This window comes from Siniperca chuatsi, linkage group LG3, assembly GCF_020085105.1.
Source record: "Siniperca chuatsi isolate FFG_IHB_CAS linkage group LG3, ASM2008510v1, whole genome shotgun sequence".
In the NCBI taxonomy this organism is placed as follows: Eukaryota; Metazoa; Chordata; class Actinopteri; order Centrarchiformes; family Sinipercidae; genus Siniperca; species Siniperca chuatsi.
Window position 1 is genome coordinate 785536 of NC_058044.1, and position 22249 is coordinate 807784.

Sequence of the window (22249 nt, forward strand, 5' to 3'; positions counted from 1 at the left end):
CAGGGGTCGCCACAGCGAATCACGCGCCTCCATCTAACCCTGTCCTCTGCATCCTCTTCACTCACACCAGTTAGCTTCATGTCCTCTCTCACTACATCCATAAACCTCCTCTCTGGTCTTCCTCTAGACCTGCTGCCTGGCAGCTCCAGCCTCAGCATCCTTCTACCAATATATTCACAGTCTCTCCTCTGAACACGTCCAAACCACCTCAATCTGGCGTCTCTGACTTTATCTCCGAAACATCTAACATGAGCCGTCCCTCTGATGTCCTCGTTCCTGATCCTGTCCGTCCTCGTCCCTCCCAAAGAGGACCTCAGCATCTTAAGCTCTGCTACCTCCAGCTCTGCCTCTTGTCTTCAGCGCCGCTGTCTCTAAGCTGTCCAACATCGCTGGTCTCACCTCCGTCTCCAACACCTGTCCTTTCATTCCTGCTGAGACTCTTTTATCACACAACACACCTGACGCTTTCCTCCACCCGCTCCACCCTGCTCGCACTCGCCTCTTCACCTCTTCTCCACAGTCTCCATTGCTCTGAACCGTTGACCCTAAGAACTTAAAGTCCTGCACCTTCTTCACCTCTGCTCCCTGTGACCTCGCCGTCCCACCTGGGTCCCTCTCATCGACGCACCTGTATTCTGATCAGTCAGTAAAATATAATCTACAATTTCCCAGGGGTTGAGGGGGGAAGGAAAAAACAAAACAAACCCCCCTTACCTTTCGATCCTATAATAAAGCCCAGGACCCCTCATCGCTCACCTGCACTCTATCATTCATACTTAGTATTGTTTTTAAAGGGAGTTTCTGCACCCCTCGTTCCTTTAGTCTGTCGCCCATCATCCCTCTCTCCCTCTGATGTTTCCTACAATGTAGAGTTACCTGTTCCTGCAACCATCTCCACTGTACAAACTGCTAAGTTATTAGATGTTCTTCTATTGATTTCAGTTCCTCTTGCTGGAACCACCACACCCACTCCTGTTACCGCTGTTTCAGGGTTCTTAGTGCCATCTGTGTATATTTGAGTATAGTTTTTATATTCTTCAGTAATAAAATCATTAAACACCAGATCCGCACTTTCTTCTTTCCTTTTAATCTCTAATAGATACCAATCCACCCCCGGACATCTCATCTTCCATGGGGCTATGACTGGATGAACTATTGAAGAGCTGATTTTCATATCAGATGTCCCAAGCTCTTTTGCTGTTTTATTCCCTATATGACCAAAGTTGTCCTTTTTACTTCTCTCTTTCCTCCAGCACTTCTTTTGTGGGGTGCGAGTCATTATGCCCCTGCAAGTTAACCCAGTGATTTGCTATTATATGCCGTCTCCTTAGTTCCAGAGGCATCTCTCCTACCTCTACCTGGATAGCTGAGACAGGTGATGTTTTAAAAGCTCCACTACACACTCTCAACGCCTGATCCTGAATCACATCCAGTTGTTTTAAATGGGATCTAGCTGCTGATGTATACACTATACTGCCATAGTCCACCGTAGATCTTATCAGGGACACATAAACTCTTTTCAGTGCAGTCAAGCATCTCATTACATTTTTACTTTTTTCCACTGTTCTTCTAATATGATCTGCCCATGTTAAACGGGAATCAAAAAGCACCCCCAGGAATTTGAATATTCCCGCTCTCTCTATTTCTTTCCCATACATCCTTATTTTCAATCTTTCATCTATTATTTTATTAGTATAAAAAAAACACTTTGGGTTTTTTCCACTGAGAATCTACATCCCCACTCTTTCCCCCACTCCACCACTTTATCTACAGCTCCTTGCACTTTCCCAACTGCATGATCCATATTTTCCCCTCTTCCACAGAGCCCCATCGTCTGCAAAAAGTGACGTACCTACATCAGCTGGAATCTTTAAAAAGATATCATTAATCATTATTATGAATAGTAGTGGGCTTACTACACTACCTTGAGGTGTCCCATTTTCTACAGTATACTGACTTGACAGTTCTGATCCTACCCTTACTTGGATATTCCTTTCACACAAAACATCTTTTATCCAATTGAAAACTCTCCCTCCAATCCCCAACTTGTGTAACGTAATCAGAACTCCCTCCTTCCACATCATATCGGAAGCTTTTTCTAGATCCAAAAACACTGCAGTTACTGCCTCTTTATCTTCCTGGGCTCTCCTTATTTCACTTTCTGTTGTCAAAGTAAATGGGTTGATTTTCTTCATGTCACTTTGCGATTTCTCATTAAATCTTACTATGATTGTGTACTTGTCAGGTCTTTCTCTTTGATTTCCCTCTATCTCGTCATCTCCATCCTCCGGTTTCTCTTCATTGTCACTTCTAGCTCTTTTACTCCCTTTACCTTGATCTCCCTACTTCCCCCCCATGCTCTTCATCCCTCTCATCATTACAATCCACATCAGCCCAACTAGCCTTACCCAGCTCTGATCCATTCACAGAACAGTCGCGCTCAACCGCCTCACAAAACATATTTCCACTTCTACTTGTTTTTCCCGTAAACTTTCGACTACTATTTTTCCGATCTCGGCCTGCTGACGCTGCTGCCATCTTTTCGAAAAACGTAAACACTCGCGCCAAAAAACTTCCGTCCGGTCTCCTCACCTCGATCATCACCCGGGGCCCCTGATACAGACCAGGATCCCTGGGCCACTTTAGTCCGGCTTCAGACCAAACACCTTTACGTCATTTAAAAATGCCCAAGAAGCTGTAAATATTTGTAACTGTGTGTCAAACGCAGACTCGTGTCGCGTTGCTAAACTTTCACTTTTCAAATAATAATCTCAATCTGAAGACGTTTTGAGCAACATATCACTAAACTCGTCCAATCAGGTTAGTGATGCAGAAACTGTTGTACATGTTTTTATCTCCTCACGCCTCCATTACTGTAACAGCCTGTTCACTCGTCTTCATCTAAAAACTCTGACAGACTGCAGACTGTACAGGACTCAGCTGCTCGGCTGTAAACCAGGACCCAGAGGTGCGACCACATCACACCTGGTTCAGCCTCTTTACATCGGCTCCTGTTGGTTTCAGGATCTGATTTTAAGATCTTGTTGATTACTTTTAAGGCTCTTATGGCTCCAGACTATATCTTAGACCTTGTAATCCCTTATGAACCTTCACGTAGTCTGAGATCTTCGGGCAGGGGTCTCCTGTCTGTTCCTGAGTCCAGGATGGAAACTAAGGGGGACAGAGCTTTTGCCATCAGGGCCCCGAGGCTCTGGAACAACCTGCCCGAAGACATCAGGCTGTCTGAGTCAGAGTCTTCGTTTAAGTCTCGTCTCAAAACACATTTTTATCTGAAAGCAGATCCTGATTTTACCTGAACTGCTTATTTTATTTCTTAATATTTCGTCATTCACTGTGGTGTTTTATTTCTCTGGTTGTGAAGCACTTTGTACTTTGTTTTGATAAGCGCTCTATAAATAAAGTTTTATTATTATTATTATAAGACGTCGGACAAACAGCGGCCCCCTGACTCCCAGAAACCAGCCGGTCTCTGAGCTGCAGCACGTTTCACGTGATTCACTGTTTGTTTAAAAGCAGGAACACCAGCATTCACGGCTCCAGCTTCTCACATGTGGATATTTGCTAGTTTTCAGTTTTCTGTGATAATAAACTTTTAACTGTTGGTCAGAACAAACAAACTGTTGAATGGCTGCATTTTTCATTGTTTTCTGACATTTCATTCAGTGAATAATCAAGCGATTATTAAAGCTCGTTAAAGAGAGAACAAAACTTTACAACAAACCAAAACAGGACGGTTTTCTGTCGACCCCAAACCTGGGGTCTGGGGCCCTTGGGGTTCTGGGGCCCCTGGGCAGTTTGTCCAGCCTTGCCCAGGACCCACGTGTTTCCTAAAGGGCGGCTCCGGCCACAGCTCCGGTCCAGCAGGCGGCAGCACAGCGTCGGTTCGGTGTCCGCCGGTAAACACAAAGAAGAAGCGGTCCGTGGAAAACCAGCACGTTAATCTGAACTGCAGCGGCTCTGTGGGCTGAACCGGACCGGGATGCTGTGATATGGACCCGGATGAGTCCCTGCGGAAGAAGCGGCAGGAGGCGGACCGGCAGCTCGGCGCCTCCGCTGGAAAGAGCCGCCGCCGGTGACGGTGCCGGTACGGGGACGCTGGGCGTGCTGTTGTCCGTGTCCTACCCGCTGCTGGCCGTGCTGTCCCTGCTCCGGTCGCTCCTCCGCTGGCTGTGGAGCCGCAGCACGGCCGCTGTCAGAGCCGAGCCCCGAGCCGCCGACGAGCCTGGCGGCTTGCAGCGGGACGGCAGCGGCAGCCCGGAGCGAGGCGGCCGGGTCCGGAGCCACCACGGGCGGGCCTTCGAGTACATGTCTGCGGCGCTGAGGCTCGATGAGGACGAGCGAGGTACTGTGTTCGTCTCTGGTGCCTCGCCGCTTCATAACAAAACCTCCATCCGAAAATCAACATTTTTAAGGTTGTTTTGCTCAGTTAACACGTCGTGTTCAGTGCCTGTTCTGACCATTGGGTGTATTTGTTGTAAGCACAATTAAAGTAGAAGATTTTTGCATGGAGTCTGGTGTGTGAAAAGCCTTCTGACCTTAGTTTCATAGCACACAACAACCGCAGAGTTTAAACTCGGTCAGGGACCCAGCGCCCCGCAGCTGCTGCTGACAGCTGGGGCCAGACTCTGTTATTACTGATTGATTATTGATCAGCTGCAGCCAGCCAACCTGTCAGCAGAGCTGCAGCATTATTAATGAATCTATAAAGAACTGACTCATGTTACAGTGCAGGCTTTAAAACAGACACAGGAAATCCTCAAACTGGACCAGATGGAGCCAGATTAGTTTTGCAGTTTTATTGCAGTCTGCTGGCCTGTCATCCGGCACTAAATGTGTCAGTTTGACAGTTTTATCTGTAAATGCAGGGTTATCAATATAAATAACTGAATCAGTTACATTTGAATGTGAATTTAATTTTAATTTTTAATTTATTTCACTGCTGGCGGCACCAGACTCTTATTAAAGTTATCGTTCGTGGTCGTTTTCGGTCTCTTATCCAGGTATTTGGCCAGATGTTAATCAGTGAGCTTTAGAGGTGCTGGTAGGTGGAGCCTGTTTCCTTCCAGTCTTTATGCTAAGCTAACTAGCTGCTTGCTGTAGCGTCATATCCACCGTGCAGACATGAGAGTGGTAGGCTATTGATCTTGTCGCTTAACTCGGCAAGAAAGGGTATTTCCCAAAATGTCGAACTCTTCCTTTAAGTCCATATACCCCTTCACAATAAAAGCCTCACACAGTTGTCTATGCTGCTCTGCTGTGTGTCGGGAACAGGAACAGGAAGCAGCTCAGTTAGCTTACTGCTAGTCTCTGTGCTGCTGTTGTGGGATGCAAAGGGAATCTGAAACCGGAGCTGACCGGTGGAATCGGCTCCGACCGCGGCGTCCTGCAGCAGCAGCTTCACCCTCCTCCACAACAAGCGCGTGTTTGGGTTTGTGCTCTTTGTCACTCCACACAGTTAGTTTAGGGGTGAGTTTCATTGGCTGATGTGTTGCCAGGTGACAAGCAGCAGGCGGTGGGCTGGTACCAGCGAGGGATCACCGAGCTGGAGAAAGGCATCGCCATCCAGATCTCAGGAAGCGGTGAGTCCACGGTTCACTCGCTGCAGGGAGATCCGAGCCCGACATATGCCAACACGCATACACGGATACAGAAGTACTGCCTGACATTTGTCATATTCAGTTTAAAAAAACGATCAGCCAGCTGTAACTGTTTCATCCTCATCTTGGTTTCTCTTTTGTTGGTTGTAGTTTTTCTGCGAGAAGATGGATTCCAGCTGCTTTTAGTGAAGTTCTGTTTTCTGTCTCTTCAGGAGAGAAATATGAGCGCGACAGACGTCTGCAGAACAAGATGACCACCAACCTGATCATGGCTAAAGACCGACTGCAGTCTTTAGGTCAGCTGTGATGGTTTCCCCATATCTCTGATGCTGAATGTCCTCTGAGACCACTTCTGGTTCTGGTTCAGTCACGGCTCTGTCTCTCTCGTTTTGTGTCTCTGTGGTCCTTTTACGTTTGTTTGTGGTTGTTTTGCGTCTCTTTGTTGTTTTTTTGCGTTTCTTTGTGGTTGTCTTGCGTCTCTTTGTGGTTGTTTTGCGTCTCTTTGTTGTTTTTTTGCGTTTCTTTGTTGTTGTTTTGCGTCTCTTTGTGGTTGTTTTGCGTCTCTTTCTCGTTGTGTCGCGTCTCTTTGTCATCGTTTTGCGTCTCTTTGTTGTTGTTTTGCGTCTCTTTGTTGTTGTTTTGTGTCTCTTTGTCGTCGTTTTGCGTCTCTTTGTCGTCGTTTTGCGTCTCTTTGTCATCGTTTTGCGTCTCTTTGTTGTTGTTTTGCGTCTCTTTGTTGTTGTTTTGCGTCTCTTTGTCGTCGTTTTGCGTCTCTTTGTTGTTGTTTTGCGTCTCTTTGTTGTTGTTTTGCGTCTCTTTGTGGTCGTTTTGCATCTTTTTCTCGTTGTGTCGCGTCTCTTTGTCGTTGTGTCGCGTCTCTTTGATGAGTATCTTGTCAGTTGAACCTTTATTCTGCTCTTTTTGTCTTCATCCAAAATGAAAACATTTTTGGTTTTGTGATCTTTTCTTCTGTGAACTGTGTTTTTTCTTCCTTATTCTTGTTGTTTTAGTCAAGGTGCTCTCAGGGTCCGGGGCGCAGACAGACATTTACACTGACAGCTCTAACCCCGCCTACCATACCGCCCACCTGCGCTCAGGTACGTCCTGCCACAACATGCACCATGTCCACAGTAATGTGGATACATCTGAAATACATACTTTACATGTTGAAAATGTTCAGTCCTCATTTCTCAAAGTTCCTGAATAGAAAAAAAGGTGCATCGGCGCCACCATCAGGTCAGGTCAGGGAACAGGTTCTGAACATCAGCTGAAAAAGCTACGCTGGTGTCAGTCTTGTATTAGTTTTACTGCCTGTGTGTACAGACGGGACAAACGAAAGGACAAACGAAAGGACCAAGCTAATACCAGAGAAACACCAGCTCACTGAGCGGTGTGGTGAGGATCAGTCAGCTGACCTCGGCCCAGCGTGTCAGACAGCGCTCTGCAGCAGCGTCTCCATCAGACCACATGAGTTAATATAAACCTTCAGATCTGCGTGGGGACGTCCGTCTCTGCTGCTGTCTGTCCTTTAGCTGGTGTCTCTCTACCTGCTGCACTCAGGTGTGTCTGACCTCAGAGAGACGAGCAGCTTAAATAAAGGCTGTGTGTATAACTGTGTGTGCTCGTCCTCCAGCAGAGCTCCTCACACTCGGACTCCACACCGACACACTTCATGCTGCTGATCGGTTTTAAAACAAAATTTAAGGAGCTTAATTGAACGCTCATCACATTGCACTCTCACTTCAAACCGCTGCAACAAATTATTTCATCGCATTTTCGATGAATCTGCAGAATTGAAAAAAATGAGTTTCTTGTATGAAACGTCAGAAAGTCTAGAGAAATGTTCTCAGAGTCCAAGATATTTGCTTGTTTTGTCTGAAACCAAAGAAATTCAGTTTACTGGGACAGAAAACAGAAGATCTGACACCAGAGGGTGGTGGCGTTTTTACTCGATCTGAACGATTAACTGATTATCAGAAAGTGATCAACTAAGTGACGAATCGACACGTCGTCTTGTGTGTGTGTGTGTGTGTGTGTGTGTGTCAGCAGGTGGCGCTGTCTCCAGAAAGAGAGACTCTGTTAATCCAGCACCATCCAGCCGACCGAAGCGCTTCCCAAAGACGTCCTGTTCTTCCTCCTCGTCTTCCCTGGCGAGCCTCCAGCGCTCCTCATACCTCAGCTCTCAGCGCCCCCCGGCCCCCGCCAACAGTAAGGTGTGTTCAGAGTCGAAACACGATTACTGTGAACGTAACTTAAGGTGATGTGCACTCAGGGCTCGTTTGCCGTGCTGGACTCTTCCTGCAGGGCAGAACAAGTCGTCACGGCGTTAAAGTCAGCTCCCCGACGTCGCCGCCGCTGAGGAAGAAAGACACAAAGAACCTGAAGAACGTCGACGGGAAGCTCGCCAACCTCATCCTCAGCGAGATCGTCGACAGGTGAGAGCCGCTAACGAACCACACGCACCGAGTTGGTGTTGCTTCAGGTACAGGTGAGACGTGAAATCTGATCCAGGAAGTCCAGTCTGAGGAACGGATTTGTGAGTCTGAAGGTTTTCCCGACACCAGATCACTGCTGATGCTTCTCATCTCTTGCATCAGCGTAGTTTTCTGCGTTCTTGGTCTTATTCGGTTTTAATTTAGACTTGTTGTTCTGCAAAGATATATATATATATATACATAACATATAGGTATATTCTACACACAACAAAGTGAGGTCTTCATCTTGTTTTCTAGTGGACCGTCGTGTGTTGTTTTCTAGTGGACGTGTGTGTGTGTGAGAGTGTGTGAGATTAAACAGTTAATCGATTTATCAAAATAGTTGCTGATTAATTTCCTGTTGGTCGACTAATCGTGTCAGCCGGTGTTCAGCTGCGTCAGCTGGAGGGTATTGATTGTGTGTCTGTGTTGGTGTATTGGTTGTATTGATCGTGTGTGCGGTGCGTTTCAGCGGCTTGTCTGTGAGGTTTGAAGACGTAGCCGGTCAGGATTTGGCGAAGCAGGCGCTGCAGGAGATCGTCATCCTGCCGGCGCTGAGGCCGGAGGTGAGTTCAAGAGCCGAACTTATGAACTTTATTCCAAACTGAAGGCTTTCTGTTTTTACTTGAAGGACTGTAGAGACTTTACAGCGGGTTTGCTGAAGGCAGTTCCTTCTTCTGCAGGTTTTGGTCTGTCAACAGATTTTCTTCTTCTCTAGCTGTTTACAGGACTGCGCACTCCAGCCAGAGGACTTCTTCTGTTTGGTCCGCCCGGCAACGGCAAGACGATGCTGGTGAGTCTCAGAAACAAGAAGAAGAAGAGGTCACTGATGGTTTTCTGATCTGATGGATTTGATATTTTCTTGTTAATTTCAGTGTTGCACATCACTAAATATCTCCCAGCCTGAGAGAACAGAAGTGTTTGTTTTCATGGCTGCAGCCATGCTAGCAGCTCTGTGAGGCTGTACGGAGACACAACGGTGCTCTGAGCTAAATGCTAACATCAGCATGCTAAACTGGTGTTTAGCAGGAATGTTTACCATGTTCACCATCTTAGTTTAGCTTGTTAGCATGCTAACACTGCATCTATTAGACCACGTTTACATAAAACCATCAAAAGTCCAGAAACTCCTGACTACCTAAGTCTCTCTTCGTCCTCTTGACAGGCAGCTGGCTGATAAATTCATCAACAGCTGTGCTGTGTGACGGTCTAGTCCCTCATTCGTCCAGGAGCGTTCTATCATAAAAAAGGTTTCAGTCGTAGTCATCTGGACACTGTTTTCAGAATCAAGAGTTCGGCTCCCATCTGGAAGTCATTCTCAATTGACTCAATGGGAGCCAAACGCTTGATTCTGAAAACAGTGTCCAGATGACTACGACTGAAACCTTTTTTATGATAGCTGTGCTGTGTGATCGACTGTATCCACGTTTAAAACGACCCTCAGCGAGCAGCTCACGTTTTCCTCGTCACGCTGACACCAAGCTGGACTTTTAAGATTTAGTTTATGGGACGGAGGCCGAGAGAGAAAAAGATGCTTTTACAAAGAAACCGGCGTAATGTGGACGTAGCTTAGCTTAGCTTAGCTTGTTAGCATGGTAACATTTGCTAATTGGCACTAATTTCAAAGTACAGCTGTCCAGTCACTTCCTGTCAACTCTAATGAAACTAATGGCAGTCACTCACAAGGAGACGACCAGGTGGAGCGGAGGCCACACGTGCTGCATTCATGTCACATAGCAGTTATTGTAATTACGAGTTTCCGACTTATAAATAGCCTTCACGTCAACATCCGCATCCTATTTCCGACTGTTAAAGCTCCGATATATCCGCCTTGGCGCTTAATGATACGGAAGTGCCTGAAAACCAAACAAACATGGACGCCTCACATGAGCCAAAGACCGTCGTTCAGTGTAATTAAACCCGGATTAAATTGGTATGGTGTTGTATTGTCAGTGTTCAGTATTTTAATCCTTCTTGCTGACGTGAAAGCTCACAAGTTGCTAACGTGGAAGTTGTTCCCGTTTTTGATGAACGAGGCTTTAAAACCAGCGTCTGAACAGGAAGTCAAGATAATAAAATTAACAACATAGAATCGATTTACAACACGTGGCAACGTTTTTAAGAGTTGATGGCGACATAACGAACTCGTATTAAGCTACAAATTCATGATTTTGAGTTTCCTGTAGATTTAAAATGTTTTATCAACTCCAGGCTAAAGCTGTGGCAGCTGAGTCCAACGCCACCTTCTTCAACATCAGCGCCGCCAGCTTAACCTCCAAATACGTAAGTAGCTCTGAGTCTGACAGCTCTCTTTGTATCTGCTGCACTGGGAAACCGGTGACACTTAAACCACAATGAATCAGACAAATAACGAGCAGATGAGTGGAAATGAAGGGACCGATTAGCAGAGCAGTGATGGGTGGTTGTTTGTGTGCAGGTGGGTGAAGGGGAGAAGCTGGTTCGAGCTCTGTTCTCAGTGGCCAGAGAGCTGCAGCCATCCATCATCTTCATCGGTAATTCGCACTCTGTGCTTTCCAAGCTGCAGGCAGCTGCTACCAACCCTCAGTGGTGGCAGCTGGATGTCGTTAGCATCACTGAGTTGTATGCAGGTGGTTAAATGTTAACGGTGATGTTTGACAGTCTGATGGTTGCTTGTGTCCAGATGAGGTGGACAGTCTGCTGTGTGAACGGAGGGAGGGCGAGCACGACGCCAGCCGACGCCTCAAGACCGAATTCCTCATCGAGTTTGACGGGGTAATATGTTTAATTTGCTCCCACATGAGTCACTTTGGGCCTCTCTCTGGTGCGACATTAACTGCAGGAATCCTCAGCGAACACTGACGGATGAACGCTCGTTCCAGGTCCAGTCAGGAGGGGAAGACCGGGTTTTGGTGATGGGAGCCACCAACAGGCCTCAGGAGCTGGACGAGGCTGTCCTCAGGTCAGATCTCCCTGTCTTGACAAAATGATCTCGCCACAAGCTACATTTAGTAGCTGTTCTGGAGCTTTCCATCATATCACATGATCTTCATCTACAAGTTGCCCAGTTGTCGTGGAACTGTAGTTCCAGTTTCCATTTTTATCGGGCACTGTAAGGCCTTCTCATCTATGGACAGACTCTCTGTGGTGGTTTTGTCTCTTTATGGTGGTTTTGTCTCTTTCAGTGACATACTGCAGGTGAAGCAGAACTCTTAGATTCTTCAGTATTTAGACAGTGGAGATGAAGAGAGGCTGCCGGCTCTCCTCTGCACCGATATTAGACGAAATACACTGTATTAAATATAATAAGAAGAGATTATAAGAACATGCAGCTCCTGAGATGTTCTGTTTTAGTTTTACTAATGTTATTGTATTTGAATGAATGAATGAATTCTTGACTTTGGAAACAGCAGTTGACAAAATAACCAAAGGTGAGGCTTCATAAAGCTTAACGTTGTTTGTGTTGTTTATTTGCAGGCGTTTTGCTAAGCGTGTGTTCGTAGCTCTGCCGGCCGAGGAGGTGAGTTCAGCCTGCAGTTGAAGATATCAAACAGAAATCCCAGTTTGCTTGACTGATGCGATGCTGCTTTTGTTTTCAGACTCGCTTCAAGCTGCTGAAGAACCTGTTGGGGAAACATGGAAACCCGCTGACCCACAGAGAGCTGAGCCAGCTGGCCAGGTCAGCTCCCATCACTTCTTCATCAAACTAATAATGATGAGTCATTGCTTCACAGATGGTCTCGCATAGCCAACCTATCTCCACACCCGATGCCAGCCTGTGCCAGCGCTGGCTGAACCCATTCTCATTCTGGTATCGGGGGGGGGGAAAACGCTTGCTTGTTTGTATTTCTTTAAACCAATGAGAAACGTGTTGGGCGGAGCTAAGCTCAGGATGCAGCGACTGAGATAGTCGGCAAATGGCAGCCTTATACCCGCAGCCGACTTAGACTACTTCACAGATGATGTTGAGTTCCTGTGGAGGTCTCAGATAATGTGTCGGAGCAAAGGGCGCAGGTTTGGTTTCAAACGTGGGGGGGCTCTTTAACCAAGAAACAAAAAAGTATATAAAAGCTGTTTTCTAAAGTTCTATACATTTATATCATTTAGCTAATAACAAACCATGATGAACTTGTTTAACATGCTTTCCATAGTGATGGTAAATTTTATATATATATATATATATATATATATATAATTTGCTGCACTAACCCTATAACCACATATCATTTCTTTGATTAGAGACCTGATACTAAATGATAAATAATATTCTATAGAAATGTTCTTTCAAAGTCAACAATGACCCTTTAAACTCAGTAAATAATGTTTTATTTCCAGCTTTCCTACAGAGTGTGTTGTCCTCTCCGGCATCGTCTTTTTAGAATTGTTTTTGAACAAAAACAGATTAAATTTTTTTTTTTCCCGAAAATGCACCAGCATCAGAAATATGATGTTAAAGTGAGGGCGGTGTGCCCCCCCCCCCAGTGGAAATGGAGCTTCATGTGAAGCAGACAGTGATGTCCGGCAGAGGGCAGTGACGCACTGTTTAATAAAAGAGTACGACCACCTGAACTTTCTGTCTCTTTCTGATTGGTTTAGAATGACAGAGGGCTACTCCGGCAGTGACCTCACCTCACTGGCTAAAGACGCCTCCCTGGGACCAATCAGAGGTGAAGTTTGTGTACAAACCTTAAAAGTCATACAAATGAGTTTAATTTCAATTCATGAAGTCTTAGATTTAACATTTCAGCTCATTTTATTGGGCTCTGGGTCTTCCTCCCTCCCTCTCTTCCTTCCTTCCTTCCTTCGAAAATCTCTTTACATTATGCACAGCAGTCTGGTCTGGTCCCAAAAGACCTTCACTAAAAAGGGGGACAATTAGCACTGTGTTAAGTTCAAAACATAGACTTGTTAAAAATGCCCAATTAAAAGTTAGTCATGCTTTTTATAAATTATATTTTTTCTCAGTATCTGAAAGCTTTGTATTGTGTTCTTCTCCTTGATTCTGTAGTAAATGATTTGTCCAGAGCTTAAATCTAGAGTCCATACAGTTTTTAACTGCTTTATAACATCAGACCAGGTGAGCAAGGTAAACGAGATGAGGGGACTTAAGTAGTCCTGATAAGTTACCAATCATTTCTGATCCCCAATCATCTTGTACTGGGATACCCTTTCATACTCTCTCCATCTCTTTCCAATTTGCCTCATATCGACTGTCACAGACAATTATAGCTTTTATAGATTTTATTGGGCAGAATAGTAATAATCCCTAAGAATGCAACCACAAGGGGGCACATGCCAGTGTCTTCGTGTGCCAGTCCCAAGTCTGGATAAATGCAGAGGGTTGTGTCAGGAAGGGCATCCGCCGTAAAACACATGCCAAATTAAAAATGCGAATCGTGAAAATGACTTCCATACTGGATCGGTCGGGGCCCAGGTTAACAACGACCGCCACCGGTGCTGTTGACCTGCAGGGTACCGGTGGAAATTGGACTACTGTTGGTCAAAGACCAAGGAGAGGAGGAAGGTGTGTTCGTAGGCAGAGAGAGAAGAGGAAAGCTAAGAATGTAGGACTGACAGTAGGGACCTTGAATGTTGGGACTATGACAGGGAAAGCTAGAGAGTTGATTGACATGATGCAGAGAAGGAAGGTGGACATACTGCGTGTCCAGGAGACCAGGTGGAAAGGTAGCAAGGCTAGAAGCTTAGGAGCAGGGTTCAAGTTGTTCTACCATGGGTCAAATAGGAAGAGAAATGGAGTAGGAGTTATCCTGAAAGAGGAGTTTGTGAGGAATGTTCTAGAGGTGAAAAGAGTATCAGACAGGTTGATGAGTCTGAAGCTGGAAACTGAAGGGGTGATGTTCAGTGTTGTTGTGAGTGGTTATGCCCCACAGGTAGGATGGGAGTTAGAAGAGAAGGAGAAATTCTGGAGTGAGTTAGATGAAGTGATGCAGAGCATCCCCAGAGGTGAGAGAGTGGTGATTGGTGCAGATTTCAATGGGCATGTAGGTGAAGGGAACAGAGGTGATGAGAATGTGATGGGCAGGTTTGGTCTTCAGGACAGGAACGCAGAAGGACAGATGGTGGTAGACTTTGCAAAGAGGATGGAAATGGCTGTAGTGAACACTTTCTTCCAGAAGAGGCAGGAACATAGGGTGACATATAAGAGCGGAGGTAGAAGCACTCAGGTGGACATCTTGTGTAGACGTTGTAACCTGAAAGAGACCAGTGACTGTAAAGTAGTGGTAGGGGAGAATGTAGCCAGACAACACAGGATGGTAGTGTGTAAAATGTCTCTGGTGGTGAGGAAGATGAAGAGGACAAAGGCAGAGCAGAGGACGAAGTGGGGGAAGTTGAAAAAGGAAGACAGTTGTGTAGTTTTCCTCAGGGAGGAGCTGAGACAGACTCTGGGTGGTCAGGAAGTGCTCCCAGATGACTGGACCACTACAGCTACTGTGATCAGGGAGACAGGTAGGAGGGTACTCATTGTGTCATCTGGAAAGAGGAAAGCGGACAAGGAGACTTGGTGGTGGAACGAGGAAGTTCAGGAGTGTATACAGAGAAAGAGGTTAGCTAAGAAGAAGTGGGACACTGAGAGGACTGAAGAGAGTAGACAGGAGTACAGGGAGATGCAGCATAAGGTGAAGGTAGAGGTGGCAAAGGCCAAACAAAGAGCATATGAGGTCTTGTATGCTAGGCAGGACACTAAAGAGGGAGAGGTGGATTTGTACAGGTTGGCCAGACAAAGAGATAGAGATGGGAAGGATGTGCAGCAGGTTAGGGTGATTAAAGATAAGTATGGAAATGTATTGACAGGTGCCAGGAGTGTGATGGGAAGATGGAAGGAGTACTTTGAAGAGTTGATGAATGAGGAAAATGAAAGGGAACGAAGAGTAGAAGAGGTGACTGGTGTGGAGCAGGAAGTAGCAAAGGTTAGCAAGAGTGAAGTGAGGAGGACGTTGAAGAGGATGAAGAGTGGAAAGGCAGTTGGTCCTAATGACATACCTGTGGAGGTATGGAAGTGTCTAGGAGAGGTGGCAGTAGAGTTTCTGACTAGTTTGTTTAACAAGATCTTGGAGAGTGAGAGGATGCCCGAGGAATGGAGGAGAAGTGTACTGGTGCCAATTTTTAAGAACAAGGGAGATGTGCAGAGCTGTGGCAACTACAGAGGAATAAAGCTGATGCGCCATACAATGAAGTTGTGGGAAAGAGTAGTGGAAGCTAGGCTAAGGGCAGAGGTGAGCATTTGTGAGCAGCAATATGGTTTCATGCTTAGAAAGAGTACAACAGATGCATTATTTGCTTTGAGGATGCTGATGGAGAGGTGCAGAGAAGGTCATAGGGAGTTGCATTGTGTCTTCGTAGATCTAGAGAAAGCATATGACAGGGTGCCGAGAGAGGAGCTGTGGTATTGTATGAGGAAGTCTGGAGTGGCAGAGAAGTATGTTAGAGTGGTGCAGGACATGTATGAGAGCTGTAAGACCGTGGTAGGTGTGCTGTAGGTGTGACAGAGGAGTTCAAGGTGGAGGTGGGTCTGCATCAAGGATCGGCTCTGAGCCCCTTCTTGTTTGCTCTGGTGATGGACAGGCTGACAGATGAGGTTAGACAGGAATCTCCATGGACTATGATGTTTATGGATGACATTGTGATTTGTAGTGAGAGCAGGGAGCAGGTGGAGGAAAATCTAGAGAGACGGAGGTCTGCTCTGGAAAACAGAGGAATGAAGCTTAGCCGCAGTAAGACAGAATACATGTGTGTCAATGAGAGGGACCCAGGTGGAACGGTGAGGTTACAGGGAGCAGAGGTGAAGAAGGTGCAGGACTTTAAGTACTTAGGGTCAACGGTTCAGAGCAATGGAGACTGTGGGAAAGAGGTGAAGAGGCGAGTGCAAGCAGGTTGGAGCGGGTGGAGAAAAGTGTCAGGTGTGTTGTGTGATAAAAGAGTATCAGCAAGAATGAAAGGAAAGGTGTTCAAGACGGCGGTGAGACCAGCGATGTTGTACAGCTTAGAAACAGCGGCACTGAAGGAAAGACAAGAGGCAGAGCTGGAGGCAGCAGAGCTTAAGATGCTGAGGTTCTCTTTGGGAGGGACAAGGACGGACAGGATCAGGAACGAGGACATCAGAGGGACAGCTCATATTAGATGTTTCGGAAATAAAGTCAGAGAGGCTAGATTGAGGTGGTTTGGACATGTTCAGAGGAGAGACTGTGAATACATTGGTAGAAGGATGCTGAGGTTGGTGCTGCCAGGCAGGAGGTCTAGAGGAAGACCAAAGAGGAGATTTATGGATGTAGTGAGAGAAGACATGAAGTTAATGGGTGTGAGTGAAGAGGATGCAGAGGACAGGGTTAGATGGAGGCACATGATTCGCTGTGGCGACCCCTGAAAGGGAACAGCTGAAAGGAAAAGAAGAAGGAGTAATAATCCCTAAGATTGGCGAGAGACATCCCACCTCCCTCCGTACTGACGGTTAAAGGGGACCTACTATGCTTTCCCTTATTGTCTGTCAAATTCAGACCCCTTTAAATACTATGCTTTTGCCCTTATTGTCTGCCTCAAGTGGAGGAGTTCAAGTCATATCTTGTTCACAGTGAGGACGGATGGAGCGTGAGATTGACAGGCGGATCGGTACAGCAGACGCTGTTTTCAAGAGCTGAGTCGAAAGACAAAGCTCTTTTAAATTTTTCACTTTGTTTCATTGCAGCCATTTGCTAAAATCAAAAAAGTTCATTTTATTTCTCAGTATTGTACACTCAGCACCCCATCTTGACAGAAAAAAAACAGAAATGTAGAAATTTTTGGAATTTTATTAAAAAAGAAAAACTGAAATATCACATGGTCATAAGTATTCAGACCCTTTGCTCAGTGTTGAGTAGAAGCACCCTTTTGAGCTACTACAGCCATGAGTCTTCTTGGGAATGATGCAACAAGTTTTTCACACCTGGATTTGTGGATCCTCTGCCATTCTTCCTTGCAGATCCTTTCCAGTTCCGTCAGGTTGGATGGTGAACGTTGGTGGATAGCCATTTTCAGGTCTCTCCAGAGATGCTCAATTGGGTTTAGGTCAGGGCTCTGGCTGGGCCAGTCAAGAATGGTCACAGAGTTGTTCCGAAGCCACTCCTTTGTTATTTTAGCTGTGTGCTTAGGGTAGTTGTCTTGTTGGAAGGTGAACCTTCGGCCCAATCTGAGGTCCTGAGCACTCTGGAAGAGGTTTTCTTCCAGGATATCTCTGTACTTGACTGCATTCATCTTTCCTTCAATTGCAACCAGTCGTCCTGTCCCTGCAGCTGAAAAACACCCCCATAGCATGATGCTGCCACCACCATGTTTCACTGTTGGGATTGTATTGGGCAGGTGATGAGCAGTGCCTGGTTTTCTCCACACATACCGCTTAGAATTAACGCCAAAAAGTTCAATCTTGGTCTCATCAGACCAGATTTTATTTCTCATAGTCTGGGAGTCCTTCATGTGTTTTTTGGCAAACTCTATGCAGGCTTTCATATGTCTCGCATTGAGGAGAGGCTTCCGTCGGGCCACTCTGCCATGAAGCCCCGACTGGTGGAGGGCTGCAGTGATAGTTGACTTTCTGGAATTTTCTCCCATCTCCCTACTGCATCTCTGGAGCTCAGCCACAGTGATCTTTGGGTTCTTCTTTACCTCTCTCACCAAGGCTCTTTTCCCATGATTGCTCAGTTTGGCTGGATGGCCAGGTCTAGGAAGAGTTCTGGTCGTCCCAAACTTCTTCCACTTAAGGATTATGGAGGCCACTGCGCTCTTAGCAACCTTGAGTGCTGCAGAAATTCTTTTGTAACCTTGGCCAGATCCGTGCCTTGCCACAATTCTGTCTCTGCGCTCCTTGGGCAGTTCCTTCAACCTCATGATTCTCATTTGCTCTGACATGCACTGTGAGCTGAAAGGTCTTATATAGACAGGTGTGTGCCTTTCCTAATCAAGTCCAATCAGTTTAATTAAACACAGCTGGACTCCAATAAAGGCGTAGAACCATCTCAAGGAGGATCAGAAGAAATGGACAGCATGAGTTAAATATGAGTGTCACAGCAAAGGGTCTGAATACTTATGACCATGTGATATTTCAGTTTTTTTTTTTAAATAAATTTGCAAATATTTCTACATTTCTGTTTTTTTCTGTCAAGATGGGGTGCTGAGTGTACATTAATGAGAAATAAAATGAACTTTTTAGATTTTAGCAGATGGCTGCAATGAAACAAAGAGTAAAAAATTTAAAGGGGTCTGAATACTTTCCGTACCCACTGTATATCATTTTAATGTCGGATGCTCATATTAAATAATGAGGTAAACAGGTTAAAGTAATCCCTGTGAGCAAAAAGCTCAGGCTTCAGACTGCTCTGAACACTAACACTTTTTTCTACTTTCGTGCCGAGCTGATGTCACATCGGCACAAATGTCCTTATACGGTCATCTGCTCCAGGCACAGCACACCCCCGAAGTACAGGGACGCTACACGCCCATCCACCCGCTCATTCTGTTATTCGACCGCTCTGCTCATAGCGCTAAAGTGAAGTGTGGAGATCTGGTTATGCGACGCTACTCAGGACTACTGAAAGTTGATCAGTTTGTCTCTCAGAAAGTGCTTCTTTGGTTGTGAAGGAAAGTTACTTAGTTTCTTGATGGACAGTTAGCTTTACTTGTTGCTAAAGTGACCGTTAACTCCAGCTAACAGTAGCTGTCATTAACTAGTTAGCTCAGTTAGCCGTGCAGCTAGCGGTCCTATTAGCTAGCTGACTCTGCCCGGACTGGGAGCTCGGAGCTGGGCAACCGTCACAGCCGTCCAGCACATCGGTGAGAGGATGTAGTGTGCGGCTCACAGTACTGGGTGTATAAAGAGAACTGGTTACAGCGGCTCGCTGCCCTTCAGCAGGCTTCCTGGAAGTTGGCCAATCAGAAGAAAGTGGGGGGCCTTAAAGAGACAGGAGCTAAAACGGCGTGTTTCGGACAGGATGAACTAAGGGGCTGCATAAAGGGCCAGTATAAGATAAATAAGGATTTTGAGAAGTGTGAATCATGCAAAAGCGTCTCTAGTGGAGTCCCAGAATAAAAATATAGAGCAGGAAATGAGCATAACAGGTCCCCTTTAATGTACTATATGTAATCCTTGGTTTCTTCCCATTCCAAATAATTCACGAGATTTGCTTTTTCCATTTGCTGGTTCGAACTTTAACTGGTAATCACATAAATAGATACAGCAGTCTAGGTACTTTTTTTATAGTCTCAATTCTTCCACTAAAAATCAGAAGGGATGTTGACCAATGACTAAGATCCAATTTAATTTCTTGTTTATGGTTTTGTAGTTTTTTTAAATACAGGTTTTCTGAAGTGTGAAATGTCGCCCTCGGATGTCCCTGAGTGACACTGCAGCAGCTTCTGATGGAATAACAGAAGGTTTCAGGACTGAAGATGTCGCTTTGTTCTAATTTGTTCTGCTTGTTTAGAGGAATCTGTTTGTGTGTTTTGACAGAGTTGCGTCCAGAACAGGTGAGGAACATGGAGGCCAGCGAGGTGAGTTCACGCCACTCCAGCTGATGTTGTAATCACGAGATCAACTAATCACTGATTAATTATTGATTGTTTACTCCCCAAACTTTTAATTTCCCCCTAACTCCAAAATCAGGATACCGCAGTGCAGATCGTTAATGTTTCAGTGCTGATACAAAATATAAAGTACTCATAGTGACGAAGTTTAGTTTCACTGTCAGGTGATAACCTTGTATCTCCAGTTTGGGGGAATTTCATGTTTTGAGTTCAGCTGAAAAAAGAAAAAACATGAACACAAAAGAAAAGAAATGAAATAATTTAATAAGAAAATAAGTAAATGAACAAGAGATGAAAGAAAAGCACAGAAGAAGACATTTACCGTCCTTCTGTTTTCTCCACAGGTCCGAAACATTTGTTTCAGAGACTTTGACGAGTCTCTGAAGAAGATCAAGAGGAGCGTTGGTCTGCAGACTCGAGAGCTTTACGTCCGCTGGAACAGAGACTATGGAGACACCACGGCTGTATGAACTCGACACAGACAGACTTCTTCCAAAAACCTCCTTTTTAAGCAACAGCAGAGTGTTTTATGAACCTCTGCACGAATGTTTTTACAAAATAAAGAATCCTCCTCTTATATTTTTTGTTTCTTACTCGGACTCTGATGTCCAAAGACATTCTTCTTTAACTGAACTCTTTGTAGCGATGAGGATTAAAAAACCATCCTTTGGCGGATTCTGTGTCGTGTTTACAAACTCCTGAAAAACGTTTTTTTTTTCATTTTATTTTCTGTATTTTAGTCGGGCAGTGTTTTGGTACAAGTCTTTGAGATCAGACTTCCTTAAACACAGGTGGATTTTGGAGTGGTGAAGTTTGCATTATTTTATTAAAGAATACTACTGCACTTCCATAAAGTTGCCTGATACAGATTCTTAAGTCTGGATTTCTTAACACCTGGCGTTCGGGTGCTCTGATGACCGACAGCCACAAACATCCACACCCAGTGAACGACCATCATTCATAGGGGCGACTGTGGCTTAGTGGTAGAGCGGGGCGTCCACCAATCGGAAGGTTCAATCCCGGCTTCCTACATGTCGAACTGAACCCCAAATTGCTCCCGAGGGCTGTGCCTTCGGTGTCAGTAACCAGATTAGTCGGCTTTCTCCAGTGAGCTGATTTCTAAAACGTCCAGGAAACCTGGTTTCTCTAATTGGGGTAGGGGATTAGAGAAACCTGGTTCCCCAGCTAGAGTTGAGCTACAGACACTTTCTTGGCCATATATTTGGGTAACCAGGTTTCTAAACAGCTTTTAACAAGTACGTACGGTTAGGAGAGGGAACTGATTACTGCTCTCTCTCACCTGCATTACCTGGTTTCTTGTGGACACAGGTGGCAGCGTCGTTACCGGCTCGAAATGCAACATTAAATAAGGGAGAAACACCAAAAATGCACTTGAATTAACTGATTTATTTACAAAAACATAAATTCAGTTGCATAAGAGATGAGATGTGATGGCAGTAAAGTCAGTGGTGTGTGATAAAGGAAAACTCATGGAGAGAGTCTCCCTGAGAGGGCCACGGGGGGCACTGGGCCCCGGTGATCCCAGACTGCCCAGCTGGACGGCCCCAGAGGAGCAAACGAGGCACAACCAAAGACCAGGCAGACCCAGTCAGCACTGGATGCAAGGAGTTCAGCTGTTGGCTGTGATGTGACGCCAGATTAATACATCGTTGATGGTGAAGTAGGCCCCCACTCGTCCTCAAGCCCCCCTCCACTCCTGTCACCTCTGGTATTTAGACAGCTGACTGATGGACGACAGAACCTCCACTGGCTTCCTGTGAGACTTCATCCCACGCCGCTGTTCAGGTAGGCCTCCGTGGAGGTCTCGTGATCTCGCATGGCTGCAGTGCAAACTGGATCGAAACCTGCACGTTTAGATTTCTTTATTGTCTCTGAAGTCAAACCTACGCTCTTGAGAGCCTGTATCATCAGGGTGTAGCCATAGAAACGTAGAAATGTCTGCAAGCGCCAATAAAAACATTTGAAACTCAACAGCAACGTCTGTTTCCAGATGTCCTGACCCAGCTACTGAATATCATCCACAGGTTTGTGGTGAGCAGCTTCTGTCGCGGTACAGCTGTACCATTCCTAATGGTCTGTTTGTCCCCTGTTAGTTCTCCTCCTGTGTTTGTCTGTGTGTGTGTGGTGGGCGGGGCCTCCACCTGCTACTCACATGCTGTTACCCACCTGCTCTCCATCCACCAATCAACACCTGGCAGTATATCTACTCAGCGCTTCTCCCCAGTCTTCGCCAGATCGTCCGTTTACCTGCGTGGTATCACACCTCGGTGCGTGATCTATGGAAGATTCTGTTGCTTGTGAAACCGTGACTGACCTGCTGAGTTCCTGTGTCCAGGCTCGTCTACCGACCTGTGTCTCCAACCCTCACCGGCTCCACCAGCAACACCTCGGATTCCCCGCCGCTCCACCTCAGCCTGCTGTCCTCGCTCCGCCTGCCGGCTCTCACCAGTCACTCGCCAGCCAGCCGCCATCGCCTCGTCCACCTGCTCCCGCCGTTTCCCTCCACACACCTGGTGTCTCTCGTGTTTGTAATAAACTGAAACTAATCACTCCATTTTCCTCTGTCAGTCGTGCTTTTGGGTCCAGAAT

The 22249-nt window shown here is 45.9% G+C and overlaps 1 protein-coding gene across 2 annotated transcripts; it reads left to right on the plus strand.

The window, feature by feature from the left end:
• The first annotated feature begins 3873 nt into the window (after positions 1-3873).
• spast (spastin) lies at positions 3874-20314 on the plus strand. 2 transcript variants are annotated; one of them, XM_044189355.1, is made up of 17 exons: positions 3874-4363; positions 5517-5600; positions 5831-5914; positions 6629-6715; positions 7665-7831; positions 7923-8053; positions 8565-8658; positions 8811-8885; positions 10304-10375; positions 10530-10605; positions 10755-10846; positions 10954-11033; positions 11549-11591; positions 11671-11750; positions 12668-12738; positions 19566-19606; positions 19984-20314. In XM_044189355.1, exons 1-17 carry the CDS (start codon positions 4021-4023, stop codon positions 20107-20109), a joined length of 1746 nt encoding a protein of 581 aa, XP_044045290.1. In that variant the 5' UTR covers positions 3874-4020; the 3' UTR covers positions 20110-20314. The 2 variants fall into 2 exon arrangements, with proteins under 2 accessions (XP_044045290.1, XP_044045291.1); XM_044189356.1 differs by having other exon boundaries at positions 3875-4363; positions 7668-7831.
• Positions 20315-22249: the final 1935 nt, after the last annotated feature.